At 40.7% G+C, this 15,000-nt stretch overlaps 2 protein-coding genes across 3 annotated transcripts in view; one reads left to right on the forward strand and one right to left on the reverse strand.

Moving 5' to 3' along the window:
• Window positions 1-120: 120 nt before the first annotated feature.
• LOC140944987 (L-asparaginase-like) overlaps window positions 121-15,000 on the forward strand; it is a 255,222-nt gene continuing 240,342 nt past the window's right edge. The window contains exons 1-3 of one of the 2 annotated variants that reach the window (XM_073394103.1): window positions 121-251; window positions 3,132-3,250; window positions 4,822-4,948. In XM_073394103.1, coding sequence (XP_073250204.1) covers window positions 3,166-3,250; window positions 4,822-4,948 — 212 coding nt within the window. In that variant the 5' untranslated portion in view covers window positions 121-251; window positions 3,132-3,165. The remainder of the gene's footprint in view (window positions 252-3,131; window positions 3,251-4,821; window positions 4,949-15,000) is intronic. The other variant, XM_073394104.1, reaches the window with a different exon arrangement.
• Window positions 7,851-15,000, reverse strand: part of LOC140944986 (serine palmitoyltransferase 2-like) — a 17,900-nt gene continuing 10,750 nt past the window's right edge. The window contains exons 4-11 of the mRNA XM_073394102.1: window positions 14,610-14,828; window positions 13,051-13,156; window positions 12,201-12,420; window positions 10,683-10,809; window positions 9,959-9,995; window positions 8,647-8,745; window positions 8,362-8,491; window positions 7,851-7,889 (exon numbers count right to left, since the gene is read on the reverse strand). Coding sequence (XP_073250203.1) covers window positions 7,851-7,889; window positions 8,362-8,491; window positions 8,647-8,745; window positions 9,959-9,995; window positions 10,683-10,809; window positions 12,201-12,420; window positions 13,051-13,156; window positions 14,610-14,828 — 977 coding nt within the window. The remainder of the gene's footprint in view (window positions 7,890-8,361; window positions 8,492-8,646; window positions 8,746-9,958; window positions 9,996-10,682; window positions 10,810-12,200; window positions 12,421-13,050; window positions 13,157-14,609; window positions 14,829-15,000) is intronic.

Consider the following 15,000-nt stretch of genomic DNA (forward strand, 5'->3'; position numbering starts at 1 on the left):
TGGTAGTCCGCGGACTAGTCCGTAGAGTAGTCCGCGGAGTAGTCCGTAGAGTAGTCCGCGGAGTGGGGTCAGTGGGTAGTCCGCGGAGTGGGGGTCAGTTTTTTCAACTCTCCCGAAAATACGCCTGCTTTGGCAGGCTTCAGAAATGCTCTTAAAGAGTCTGGAATGTCGCTTCTTAGTTCCACACGGCAGTAACACGTCGTTTGAAACGGGAGCTCCTCTTTAACGCTGAAATCTACAACAGAGACAGGGTAAGGAATGTTGTACTTATAGCGACCTGAAGAGCGTGGTGAACTTTGTTTGTATTCAGTGATAAACGTATTGTCAATGTTTTCGAGCTCTGTAAGAGTACAATTATTAAATGCACGTCATAGTCGACTTTCCCCAGGAGTAGGACCCCAGGGCAACCAGGGGGATTGTAAAATAGGTGGGGTTCAAGTAATTATTGTCAATGAAAAATCCCCGGCCTGAATGGCTGATATGCCCTCTATATAACTGGGATTCATTTGATAATTTGTAGGGACTATTGTGTCACTCAGCTGTAGCTGGCATAGTTGGTGGGTTTTGCCAGAAATAACTGGCAACATAAAGACCGTGAAAGAAACTTGCGGGGTGAATTTGCCTGAAAGTCATCCATGAGAAGAATGGGCAAAAATCCACCCTCTGCTTAGGGAGTTTTAGCAACGACGACGGCGACGGCAACGAGAACGTCAAAACACCAATAGGTTTGTTAAGCAAAACACAAAGTTTGCACGTGCATCATGCTTTTTTGTACATTTCTTTGCCATTACTGCATGACTATGACGTGAAAATGGCTAATATCACGTTTTATTGAGGACCTCAACAAGCGACCACAAGATTTTCTTTCTCTTTCTAAACTTGAGTGCGGTCCCCAAGAAATCCGGTCAGTGTAAAACGCAGACTGCGGACTGCAGACTGCAGACTGCAGACCAGGGGTAAAATGCAGACTGTGTGTAAGATGCAGACTGCAGACTAAGAGAAAAACGCAGGCTGGGGTAAAATGCAGACTGAGCATAAACTGCAGTCGTGGAAGGGTTCAAGGGCCAAAAACTCCCGCAAATACATGTAAACGAACACTTACTTGGCGACATCTGCTTTCACAAATCCATCCAGGACTTTCTCCTCTAGAACGTCGTCGACGACCCAAAAACATAATCGCAATCTTGAACCTTTTTTCCGCCAGAGAGACCTCACGCTTCAACTTTAGACGGGAAGTTTTCAATATACTTAACCAGGGACCGTGAATAGGTACAACACCGAAACAACACCACGATGTTTACGCTTAAATGAAAGCTGCTGACCCAAAATACTGTACAGGAAGAATTATGGCGATAAAAAAGGGAGTAAATCATTCCAACAACAAAGAAAGATGTTCTGCAGGAAATTAAAAAAGGCTAAAACTTGTCTTTACATCAATTGAATTTCAAAAATAATATTTGGATGACCTTCTATGAAAGTATTGCAAATCAAGGTACACAGACTCAAGCTGTTCGGATGTTCATTGAAGAAGTGAAGTGAGTAACCGATACGGGCTAGCCGATTTGAAGAAGAAGGAGCACAAATGTTTAAAAAAGTCTTCAGTCTTTATTCTGCATTTTGCACCAAGCCTGCGTTTTACTCTCAGTCTGCAGTCTGCATTTTACACTCAGTCTGCATTTTACCCCTGGTCCGCAGTCTGCAGTCTGCAGTCCGCAGTCTGCGTTTTACACTGACCGCAAGAAATCAACTCCAGGGAAATTTACCTACATTAAACATTTTCAGCGAATTGGAATAAAATGTTACAAAGTTTGAAAAAATGCTAATTCATTTATAAGTGACGTTTTCACTGCTGTTGCCATTGTCGATTGCCAAAACTCCCTGTTATATTCCCATTGGCTACACAGCCTGTGATAGTTTGGGATGAAATTTTACTCATTCATTTTAGGCTTAGGAGACACAATATAATAACAAGAATAGCCCAGGTTCGATAGATTAAAATTCTAACATGACTCTGAGGCTTTCTACTCACATATTTCTATATTTGGTTTGGTTTTCTTTGCAAATGTGCGAGTCTGCTAGGAATTGCGAGACAATGGAGTCCTGAAAAATTTTTAATTTTGTCCCAAAGCCTTGGAGTCATGTTAGAATATTTTAATATATCGAATGTGGGCTATTCATGACAGTAGAACTTGGCTAAACTGAATTAATATTAACATGTTGTGCTCCACGTCCTTTTCCCTCTTCCTTCCAATGTTGACCTTAAAATAGACAAATGTACCAAAAAACCATTATATAACAACACAGGAAAGGGAAAAGGAGGTACCGGAGGAGTGTGACTCATGCTGTGTGTCCTTGATTGTAGCGTAATTTTATAAAAGCCAGTACAATGAAAGGACAACTGAAGGAAGATAGCAGATGTAGGTCTGAAAGAGACTAACATTTTCTGTGGATTATTCAATATAAAATTAATGTACCCTGTATAATGTACGTCATGATGCTTTATTAAAGGTTTTAAGGCTAACTTTAATACACCCGTATCCAATATTAATGTTGATTCCAGTTATCCTATTTAATTACTTAACACTCCTCATTCCTCATTGTACTCATTGAATTTTCAGGATAGGGTATGGTTTTTGAGGGTCTTGAAACTTAAATAGGGTATCATATTTGCCCTTGCTGGCATTGCATTCCTGGTTTGATCCTTTGATACTTGTGTCATCGAGATTCAAGTGAGTAAAAGCCCAGCCAGCTACACTAGAAACAAATCATCCATTAAAAATTAACTATTTCTCAAGAGTATTAGGAAAGTGGTTTACCAGTTATTAAGGTTTGTGTGTTACCCTGAATAGGGAGTCCTTTTTAATTTTCAGGTTTCGGCATAAAATAGAGAGTCAATTTTTGTTTATCTCATCCTTAATTTATGGGGTCGGGATTTAAGACTGTGGGCAGCACACACTAGACCCAGAATTTATGGGAGTTCTTTACCCTGGGATTTCTGCACAAGTACAGAAGTGATACTTAAGAAAGCATTTGAATCCCCTGGTGAAAGGGAAGAGTAGTAGTACATATGCTGGCAGCAGGGGTGGGGTGGTGGATGGACTTTGGACTGACCCTTTTCCCTCCTTCATTAGGTTGCCTTGGTAACTGCACTCTACAGTCATCAGTATGAGCTGCAACACAGTCAAGACCTCCTTGGTTCTTGTCCTGTACACTGGTGGAACAATAGGAATGAAGAAACTTAATGAGAATGGTACATCTCAGGGGTACCTAACCTATCCCAAAGACTTTTTATGCTATGGACCAGATTGTCAGTACTGCCCTGGGGTCCATCCATTTAGTAGGATAAAAAAGGTTTTGATTAAATAGCCTGTTTATAGACCCTCCATTTTCCCTTCAGAGATCATCGAGCGCACACATGAAAATGGGCGATTGCAGAAAATATCCATACCATACCACAAACAGCTTCCACATTTAACCCCACCTTGGCTTCGGAATATCCAAAATGCATTATGGATAATAATGGCTTATTTTACACCAAAAGGAGCTATTGCAGAATACTGGCCCACTAAATGTCTTACTTGAAAACTGCTTCTGCAGGCCTGCAGTCGCGTTCTATTATGCCAAATACTTAAAACTAAGTAAAATGAGTGCTCCTGCAGTCCTGCATTCCCGCAGTCACTGAAATGTGAATATTAAGTGGGTAACTAGTGCTCCCACAGTCTTGCAGTCCTGCAGTTCCACAGTCGATGTCAGAATTTATTTAAAAAAATAGAAGTTTTCTCTTTAGCTTCCGATGAATGTGTGTACACTCAGAAGATATTTAGATCGAATGTATTTTCCAGCCTTCAGGGTCAGTATTCGCTTTCAATCCCAGGGGCTTCAAAAATTAAAATGGTGTTGTCGGTTAAAAGACCAGGCATGTTTTGCCTTGAATGAACAAAATATTTGATGAGCCTGTTTTCACTAGAGGGAAAAGGATGTTTTGTAGCATTAAGGCCTCTGGAGCTTGATGTACAAGCCACATTTTGTTGGTTTTCTTCTACAAATAAACATGAAAGCAGCATGCAAAGAAAATAATTTTTACAGCTGGCCATTCGGGCGAGCTGAAGCTAGCATTTACTAGCCCAGACGTGACTTCAGCTTGCCCTGAAAGCTTTTTGACAAGTAGAATAATTGATTTCACAGTTCTTCTGTTATTCAAATTCCTCAAAAAAATATCACTTGTCCGTCAGGCAAGTTAAAAACAGAATTCACTGGCCCAATAGCAAAATCCACTAACCCCGGGCTATCGCACACTACTTTCTTTGTACGCTGATGAAAGCGTCACTGATTGATGGATGCTTGTCTTGTATCCTGCTTCAGTGGTCGTCAGCGGTGTCATCAGTTTGTGTTTTATTTGCAAACTGAATAAGTCCATAAAATGAGCGTTTTCAAGGGACACACTCTTGTCTGTCCCTTGTGGAAATTCCAGATCTTAAAGCCCCCCACTCCTTCAGAATTCTAATCGTAAGTATCCCCCCATGCCTTCGCATTTCCAGTTCAAAGACACCCCTCCCAACCACTCCTCCCCTTACCCTCAGAATTCCAAGAAACCAACTGTGGTATGTTATGGATATTTTCTGGAATCGCCCAGAAAAACTGCAGAGGATTTATTGAACAGAGCTCAAAAAGTTGATTTTAACCTGATGACATGATGACCTGTACTGGGAAACTGAGAGATTGCATGTTGCTTTAATTTATATTAGTCCAGAAGACTTCTTAATTATCTGGGAGAGCTAGCACATCTCCCATTTAAAATGATTATTTTGTTTTCTTCTCTAGAACCATGTGCTCTACATCTAGATATCTTCATAAATGAATTGAAACGACTTCCCATGCTCCTTGATTCTGCCTGTTTTGTGTCTCAGGGAGAAAAAGAAATTTCTACTTTACAGAGATTAGCTATGCCGTAAGTATAATTTTATGTTAATTGGTCAATAATTATTTGTAAATAAAGTGGTTTCCCTCATGTGGCTCCTGGCTGTTAAGTATACTTGGAAGAAAAGAAAGTGTTAGCCTACATTATCTTGGACAAAAGTCCTTGGGACAGTAATGCAATATTCAGATTTTTCTGTCATTCTGGGTTCCCTCATAAAACATTAATTTAACTTAACTTTGGATGAAAGAAGAAAAGTAAGTTGTGTTTACTGATGGGATAAGCTATACTAACTCATACAATGTAAGGGGACGTTCGAATTGTTTCAATTGAATGCTTTACTTGTTTACTAGTTCAACCTTTTCTTAGACCAGTCGAATAATAAGACAAGTGTCTGGGGGGCAATGAGCGTGACCGCAATGATGATTAAAGGTGGAGGAGCTCAGAATGATCTTCTCTGCACGGCAGTGTAGCAAATGGCCTTTAACACTGGCGCACTAGATCGAGCGATTTTCGTATGACCTTGAAATGAAAACGCGCTAGCAAAACAGAAACAACAAACGAACGGAAATACAGCGATTTGATTGGTTTATCGAACAGATACAACGCGCGTGGCTTTCGGTTGGTTAAGCGAACGCTCGGGTGAAAAAACTTCACGCCCGAGAACTTTCTAGAAATCAAACGATACTTCGCTTTGACCTCATACTGCAACACCATTGGCGAATCGAATAATGCCTTCTCCATATTAGGATTTTCTTTGGCGGGAAAACGAACAGGCCATATTTGATCTTTTCATCCATTGGCTGATAAAACAAATGACGAACCCTTACCGAAACCATTTTTAAAGGTAATAGGAAAATCGCTCTGTGGAAAGCGAGGGATTTTTAGTCACCCATGGGAAAAGCGAAATGTTGTCTCCAGCTTTCTTTGGCTTTAGCACAGAGAGATGATTAACAATTACTGGGTGAGTTTGAACACGCTAGCGAGAATCAAACAAATAGTCGTTTCAGTTACGAATTAGTAAGTAATCTTTCTTAAATAAATGTTCTCGAGGACAAAACGTTCATGTTGCGGAAAGCTTATTCAGTGAAGTACAGTGCAGTAGTTTGTTGATCATTACTGTGCATAAACGGGAAGTTGGCTATTACGGGTATTTATTATATGGCTACAATAGTACGCGCGTTCTTATTGGCTGCTGAGCGGGCAAGATTTTCTTGTAATAACCGGGAATTTCTTAAGTTTTTGCACGGCTCCACGACTCTTTTGATTTGTGAGTAACTGAAAGGAAAATACTAGCATACCGAAACTTCTTTAGTACGACCGCTAAAAAGGCCATATAATAAACTGTGGCGGATCTAGGGGAGGGGCCCGGGGGACCCGGGCCTCCCTCTTATTTTTAGACAAAAAAAAAAATTTTTTTTCGAGACCGCCCCCCCCTTCTCTCAGGATCTGGATGACCGCGTTCCCCCCCCTCCTCCAATCTGAAGGTCTGGATCCACCACTGATAAATCACTTATCTATAGGATATTTATCTCATCCGTTCGGCCATTACAGTGAAATCTCAGACCTCGCTAAAGGCAAGACCTCGGTTTGAGATTTTCCTGTAATGAACTCACTCTCGGTTAATAGTGGTATTTCTTTTCTCCTTTGCAGCTTATGAGAGCGAATCTCCGAGGAGAAATTTCAACCATGAGTCTCTAAGAGGCCGGGCTGGTTAGAAACAAAGAACTAGTATTCACAACTATGAATATGTCACAACAGAGTTTATTTGGAATTTCCATCGTTGATTCTTACCTAACATGCGGAAATATTTAATAAACTAATTTTAAAAAGATTTAAAAAATCGCAGGCGATAGTGTGGTTCTGGTAACACTAACTTAAAAAACATTATCTTACTATTCCTAGCCTGTGACCAAGCCTGGCATGGGTGGGGGAGGGTAGACTCAGACGTAAGAAACAAGAAGTTCCCCACCCCGACTCCTCTTTAGTTTCCACTGAGGCTATAACACTTCAACAGTGTTTTCGCCAGAAAATGCTCACTTTTTCAAATTTAAGCAGCTGTGTCAGACGTGTTGGCGCCATTCTAAACCTTGAAGTATACGGCAGAGCTTGAGCGTAACAGGCGTTTAAAAGAAACTTCGAAGGGAGAAATCAGTGCTCAGCAGTTGAACGGGGATATACCCCTTAGCTTCTTCCTCCCGTTTAAAGGCCTGCTTGGTAGGCTACCCATTGTGAGTTAACCCTGAGTATTTAGAATGTTTCATCTCACTTCAAGGTTCGCCAAAGTCTGCAGGAGAGTCGGTCTATGACTTCAAAATACATTATAAGCTCGTCAAAAAGAAAAATAAAACACAACAAAAAACAAAACAAGAGAAAAGAAACCTACGCAATTTGTACTCCCGGACCTGTTGCCATTTTTATATTTTCCCCAAATCTTCTTACTCATTTTGTTTTACAGTATCTCTAATAGTGTATAATTTAACAAAATCGCAAAAAAAAATTGTAAGAACATTCCTCTTTATGTCAGTTTACTGCCCCTCATGAACGAGTAAGTATGAACACAAGCATGCGCAACTATCATTAGCGATCGACCCCATCCTCCCCGTCACCTAACAATTTTCCTTGGGTATTAATGGAGCCTTTTTACATGACGTCACGGCGGCCATATTGGTGTTCGAAGGCAATGAAACGTCGGCCATGTTGGTGTTTCAAACCAGTCCTGTGAGAGTTGACTTTTCTTATGTAAATGCTTTCTTTTGCTTCAATAAATTTGCATAGATGCCGGTCACGTGAGTGAAAGCGCACTATTCCTTCTAGATACATAAAGTGAACTTTTAGTCACTAAATTAAAATCGATAACCAACTTCCCCCAATTTAAAAAACTGTCACTTCAGCTTCATTGATGTGTTGTGGGTATCCTCCGTGAATACTTCACCTAGAGTATGTCACCCACTTCATCGATGGCTTCTAGCGCCTAAAAAACAACCAGATAATCCTTACACAACTCAACAAATCAAAAGGAAATCGCATCTATAGTACACACGCTTAGGCTAAGGCATGCAGACAACTGCAATTAAAAATGATTTAAAACAGAACAGGGGCGAAGCTAGGATTTTCCAGAGGTACCCACAATTGTCCAAATACCTCTAACCCCCTCTCCCCTTACAACAGCGTGTTGATGCTTTATATATGTACGCGCTTTTCCCGCATTTTTTCTAAATATATCGATCCACAAAAAAGATCAGGCGTTTCTCCTCTGAAAACCGAAATTCCGGTGTAAAAAAGGAAAAGTCTGTTGTTTTAGGAAAAAATATTTCATAAAAACGAATCAAAAATGTTGTGCTTTATAATCTATTTGCTTTTTTCCACATAACTCGGTTTGTTAATCTATATATATATATTTTTTGGCATGCAAGTGCGTACCTTGCAAAGAGACCTTAACTTACCCTGTCTAACATTTCCCGCGAGTGTGATGCTGAGAGACAGATTCTCGCCCGGCCTTCAATTATAGAGGTGGCAGGAAACCCAACGATTACTACAGCTATGTTTCTTTTCAACAATTCCCGAGAGAAGGCGCTAAAAGAGAGTATAGATGAATTGTGAGTGACAACACTTGGGACAGATGCAAAAACACGTACCTTCACATATACGCATGCAAAAGTGCAGAAAGACATTAAGCAATATTTTAATAAGACAAAGAATCAATCCTCTATAAATTTAACTTGACTTACACGCATTTTGCCGGCAAGTAAAGAAGAATGGGTACCACTGCTGAGGCTTCATGGCCATACACGATAAATCCCATGTCTTTCAATCTCTGTCTAAAGTACCTGTTAAACAGCGGCGTGTAAGAGCGAGGTTCAGATAAAGCATTTATATTCTTTAGAAATTTAATTTTAACTAACTCTTTTATTTATCTTTATACTCAATCAAAAGTCATATATTTATCTCCACCACTATTAGTTCCACCACTTTTGCTAATCTCAAAAAGTGTGTTCGGGACCTTCCTTCTTTCTCATACCCCTGAAACTGCCTAAAGTGTATTATTAGGGTCTGATAGAATGGTATCTCGAAAAACATGGGTCTCGCAGAATTTTGGCCCGATCTTGAAATCTCGGAAGCTTTTTCCTAGATCTCGAAGTCTCGTTTTCTGATGATTTTTGCGTCTCCGAGCCTCGAATTTTTTTCTTGCCGACAGGTCTCAGTTTTGTCAATTTTCTTTCCGTTTGCTAATTTGCCTTCAGAAGTCGAATTTTTCAGAGTTCACGAGTACTATACAGCTTATCGAACTGAGGTGGTACATTAAAACCTGCAGTAAAATAAGACAAAGCAGTATATTGGTGGGCTTCCGATAGCTATTTTTCTACTATTATCTCGGATGTTTGGGCGCTTAGAGTCTCGGGCTCGGAATTGTTAAAAAAGCAGAAGTCTGGGTCTCGAATTTTGAAACCAGGGTCTCTCAGTCTCGCAGAATCTCGTATTTACCATCCTACACCCCTTGTATTTTTTGCCCCCTGTAGTCTTAAATATATATTTCAATCAATGACCAAATCATGGTGGGACCTTCTTGTACCGGAAAACTTTGGCCTTCTGACGGTCTTCTCACCACTCACTGTACATGTTTTGATCCTTCTATATTACCTAGGGGAGGGGTAGGTGGGCAGTTTCCCAGAATCCTAAACTGATCAACCAATTTTATGAATATTGTTATTCAAGATTAAGACTATATCTTGTGTTGTAATTATGGTACTATGAATGTTATCTCAAATTGAATGTAATGCTTTAATCTTACGTAAGAAGTGGTGGTGCAAAATAAATACATAAAACAAAATCTTACTTAGTCTAACTTCGAAATTGTTTTAATTTAACGAGAGAAATTTTGCTCGCAGAGATGAAAGAAGAGTCCCTTAGTTAGTCACCTTTAATGGCTAAATATCTTGAGCAAGTTAAGTAATCTAGTTTCCAATATATAAGGATTTTGGTAGAGTTAGTTCTCAATGTTTACCACGAAATTTTATCCAAATTTTCATGTCATTTGCTTACCTGCTATTCTCTGCCAGGGCCATAATCCTTTGTCTACCTGTGATTGAAAAACAAAAAAGTTCATAGCAACAATTATCCTTTAAACGTACGTAAACAGAACAAAAATGGACACTCGTCTCAATCAACATTCAAGAAGCAGAAGGGATGGCCTAAAAAAACAGCTTACATTTTGTGACGCTGGTAAAGTGTTTTCCCCGCGAAATGCAAAAACGACGTCTGACAATTAAACGACTGCAGAAATTTCATACTGATGACGTGTCACAACCAAGATCTGGGCAAGTTCTTCTGATTGGTCGTGCAGCGAGGGAAATTGCTCTTCAACCAATCAGATGCACTCCCCAGACCCGGGTAGTGACACGTCATCATTATGGAATTTCGGCGTGCGTTCCTCTGACGTCATTTGGCGGGAAAACAACCTTGGTGGCGTCGCGAAGTGTCGGTTCTTTTCTCAGGCTACAGAAGGAACAGCACTAAGCTCGATTGAGGCTGATTATCGATTCCAGTGCTCTGTAGCCTGCTACAGTAGCAAGCTCTCCATTTATGGCAAGCGAAGCAAGTCGCGAGAGAACGCGCGAGTGAGCAAGGGCAAGACTCGCAACGGGCAGACTCCCCTAAATGGAGAGCTTGCTTGTAGGCTAAGTGCTCTGTATTCAAATCCAGAATTTAACTGGAATGAACGTCATTATATAAACAGTATTTAGGCTGCATGGAAGGATCTACATACCTCTATTCGTTCCGTCCTCTCCCATGATAATTTTCATTGACTTTATAATTTGCATCGCCACCGGTGGGGACATGAAGGATGCATATGTAGCACTATGGGATTTTCCACGGATATGGTTTATTATGTCCTAGTACAAAAGAGTTATCATATGCTGGTGGTAAGAAAGGAGTTGAACAATTTAAAAACAAAAACAGACTCGAGGGGGACGCTTGGTTGTTGCGATAAAATAAAAATATTCAAAAAAGTAAACATTGGGGCATCAGAAAATAGTAAACAGCAATAATTATAAACTAAATGCAACTATATCAACCAACTATATATACTGCCCGCGACCGAGATTACAATTGAAGAGGAAAGAGTCCAACTAACGGATCAAAACGCACACCTTTCAGCCGGTAACGTCGTGGCAAAACCGTTACATACGACCACACCTCAGGGGCACACAACGAGAATATAGTTCAAAACTACTTAAACATAGCCTATTGAACGTATTTTAGTATATAAACGGTAGATATAGGCATGTTTTTATCCCCTAAAAATTTTTCATCTGTTCGAATTTCCTAGCTGAAAGTCTAGTGATCTGAAAAGTATAGGGATCACAACTTACCTTTTCGAAAATTTCAGCCAGAAAAAAGGCTCCCGAAAATTCTAAGTGACCTTTTTAGGGTAAAAATCCGATAAAAATGGGCAATTATACCATTTTGGGGAATTCGAAAATCCTAGGAGAGGTAGGCAAAAAAGAAATTTAACAACAAATGTTCCGAAAATTCTAGACCTCAAATCGTCAGTTCCGAACAGATTTTTTCCAAAAATTGTCGTTGGGTACCCTGAAACCTAAAGCGACCTCATCTTGAGCAATCGGGACCCGGTTCCTGGAAGGCCGATTAGCGTTAATCCAGGATTATGGTTTTTTCCGTTTTTGTATTTTACAGTCCAATGCGCTGCTTAGGGTAACATTTTGTGTTATCATTACTGTACCTTGTAGTAAAGACTCAACAGTATTTTGTAACCTCGAATTGCATGTTCGTGCTTGATATTTGGCTTAATCCTGGGTTAGATTTAACCACCTTTCGAGGAAGCGGGCCCAGGTCAATATCCAGATTTTAATAGAACTATCCACTGACGAGTCACAACTGGCACTTAGGCTCTAATAATGACTTTCACACAGGCTTTCAAAACGTGAGCCACGCCGTTTACCAATAGTGATTTTCAGGACAACACTCGCCAAGAAGATCATATTTTAGCTGTTTATGACACACTCCTGGGTTCAAACCATTCACCATGGACGGATTTAGAGGTTAGCCGAGTGGACGGTGGCCAAACTTTCTTCCGTGAAATGTTGTATTATTTTTAGAGAATTCTTGGTAAAATAAATAGTATCTATATATAAATAGTCTCTATATAAATGCCATATGTCCCGGCCGCCCCTTTCTGAACTTTCTGGATCCGCCCCTGTTTACAAGATTGTTTTTGTTACATAGAGAAGCCAACATTACGCAGGGCCACCAGGGCTCTTACCTCAGACGCCGCAATGTACCCCCCTGCTGCACCAAAACTCTTAGTAAATGTACCCATCATGATCTCGACATCATCAGGATCCACTCCAAAGTAATCAGTTACTCCTCTTCCACGAGGACCTATTGCACCAATGCTGTGGGCCTCGTCCAAGTAAAGATACGCTTTGTATTTCTTTTTAAGGGCAACAACTTCTGGGAGCTTGACTAATGAACCTTCCATGCTTAAAAATAAAAAAAAATGACGATGGTTTTTGGGTGGAAATTTGCACCCCCGTAAGCCAAAACTTGCTGTGTTTCCTACATAACGTATGTGAGAGGATCGATTTTATGGGATTTTCTCTCCGCCCCATGTAAGGAAATGTGGATTCCAGAATCGGGCAAATTTTTGCTAAAAGAATCCGGAATTAAGGAAATTTTTTGCTTGTTGAATCCAGAATCCAGGGCTTCCTAATCTGGAATTCAGCTCAAGGAATCCGGAATCCGCTGACGATTGAAATCCAAACCACGTTCCACTGACAAAAAATCAGAAATCCATTACCTGGGATCCTGAGTCCATAGCGTGGAATCCATAATCCAAGACTGTCTTGGAGTTTCTTACATGGTGCGATTCTTTTATCATCTCATTGATATGAATTGTTTGTCATGATTCAGAATATCTTAGCTCTGCAAGACCTTTTCTTATGCCGTATGTGATGGGCGCCTCACCCGTCTGCGCATGATTTTTACACCTGTTTGGTCAAGGGCCTTCCTTGGTCTCAACAGAGTTTAATCCTAGACGTATCTCTAATTTAAGATGCTGAAAGAGACATCCCAGATTTGAGACAGACGAAGCAACTTTCCTTTAGACTTACCTATAAATTCCTTCAACAATTATTAAAATCTTTTTCCACGCTCTGTGCGTCTTTGGTTGTCCTTGGACAACAGCTTCCCTTAGGGTCTTCTCTAAGCACTTCATATCTGCGAAAAGTATTGAAGACAAAGAAAATATAAAAAACGACGTTGCCTGAACAATGAACGCGGGGGAGTAGGGTTGTTTAATATCATTAATCAATCCATTTCAACTCACTTAAGTTGCACCTTCCCCTTTTAACCAACCAGGAAGCAAAGCAGACTTCAGCTATTGAGTCTGGGTAATTGTGCCCAACCTTTGCAAAGGGTACCCTCCCTTGCAGCCATTTTTGTCTCGTGACGCAACGCTCCTCCCCTCCCCTTGGGGAGGATCTTTGCGCGACGAGACAAAAACGGCTGCGTGGGAGACATTGCAAAAGGCTGAAACAGGCTACAGCGGACATAGCGCTCCCCCCTCTCCACGCTTTTAAGGTGTTGTAAAGCGCGGAAGGACGGTTTACTGGTGTTAAACATAAGATAACATGGGTATTTAATAGTGAAAAAAAGGGAAAAATGCTACAGCTCCAAGTGCTTTGAAAGCTTACTCCTGGAACCGAGCGCAGGAGAATAGAAAATTTTCTACTCCTAGCCCTGCCCCCCCCCCCCCCCCCCCCAGCCAGAAGGGGACCTATTTTAGTTTACTAAGTAATGCAAAGATATGCAAGTGTGGTTTAGCCAAGTATGTGATAAAACAGTCCAAACAGCGCGCAGACATCAGACCAGTTACTTTAGCGTTAAAGAGGTGCTGCGTAAGTCGTTAGGGAGTGTTAGTACCTACAACGGCGACGGAAGCCGCCAGAACCTCACACAAAAAAAAGTTAATTCGCGCTCCTTCAGGCTACTTCTCCCTTATTCTGTTTTGTTCAATTTGTCAAATGCTGGATACATTTCGATGCGTTTAGGCCTTCGGTCCATACTAACCCGCTGAGTGTTTTTAGCGAAAACGCATCGATCGATGATCTTGAAAGTAAATCAAATCAAAATTCATATATATATCGTATTAGTGTGGACGGACGAAAACGTATCAAAATGAAAACGTTGACCGAAAATATCACAGGCGCGTGCATTTGTAGCATGCGCATGGCGTTCAACTTACGTCACAACAAAGAGTTCTATAGTTTTTGAACGTTTTAGTGTGGACAGTCGAAAACGCATCAAAACGGTAATCTGAACGCGAGTCGATCGATGCGTTTTTGATGAAGAACGAAAACGCAAACTTTTGAAAACGCATTACTGTGCAGAAGGCCTAAGTTCAGAAAAAAAGAAAATTAAATCGTTTTCACGTGTTCACGTTTTCACGTGTTCAAGTCCTTCGCGGTAGGGCAACGACGGCAAAGAAATGTACAAAAAGAGCGTGACGCACATGAAGAAGATGTTGTTTTGTTAATATGAACCTCTTGCTTTTTCGCCGTTTTCGTTGCCGTCGCCGTTGCTAAAGCTCTTTATCGACCCATTTATGGCGCTTTACTTAATACTCTTATCGAATGTTATACACCAGATATAGTTATTAAATTCATTTTACCATTATGTTTGAAGACTTTAATTTTAGCTCCTGAAAGTCTCGCTCCTAAAATGAGGGAGGTGTGGTTGAGCTCGTCACTGATGATCAAATCTCCTTTCCCCACCAGGGCGGGTATATTTGCGGAGTTGGTGGCGAATCCCATTCCAAACACCATAGCTGCAGGTTTACTGACAAACCGTGCAACCAGGCCTTCCAGCTCGTTGTGAATAGTGAGAGTGCCTGATAATAAGAATTTAAATATCACACAGATTACAATACAGAAGGCAAAAGAGAAGGCAGGGGAAGTTAAAATGGGAACTGTATATGTCCTCTGTTGGGGACACGTTTCTCATGTTAATGACCACGTTACCTATTTAGAATGACGCTATCAACATGCCCGCAAAACGTGACT

This window comes from Porites lutea, chromosome 7 (genome assembly GCF_958299795.1).
Source record: "Porites lutea chromosome 7, jaPorLute2.1, whole genome shotgun sequence".
NCBI lineage: Eukaryota > Metazoa > Cnidaria > Anthozoa > Scleractinia > Poritidae > Porites > Porites lutea.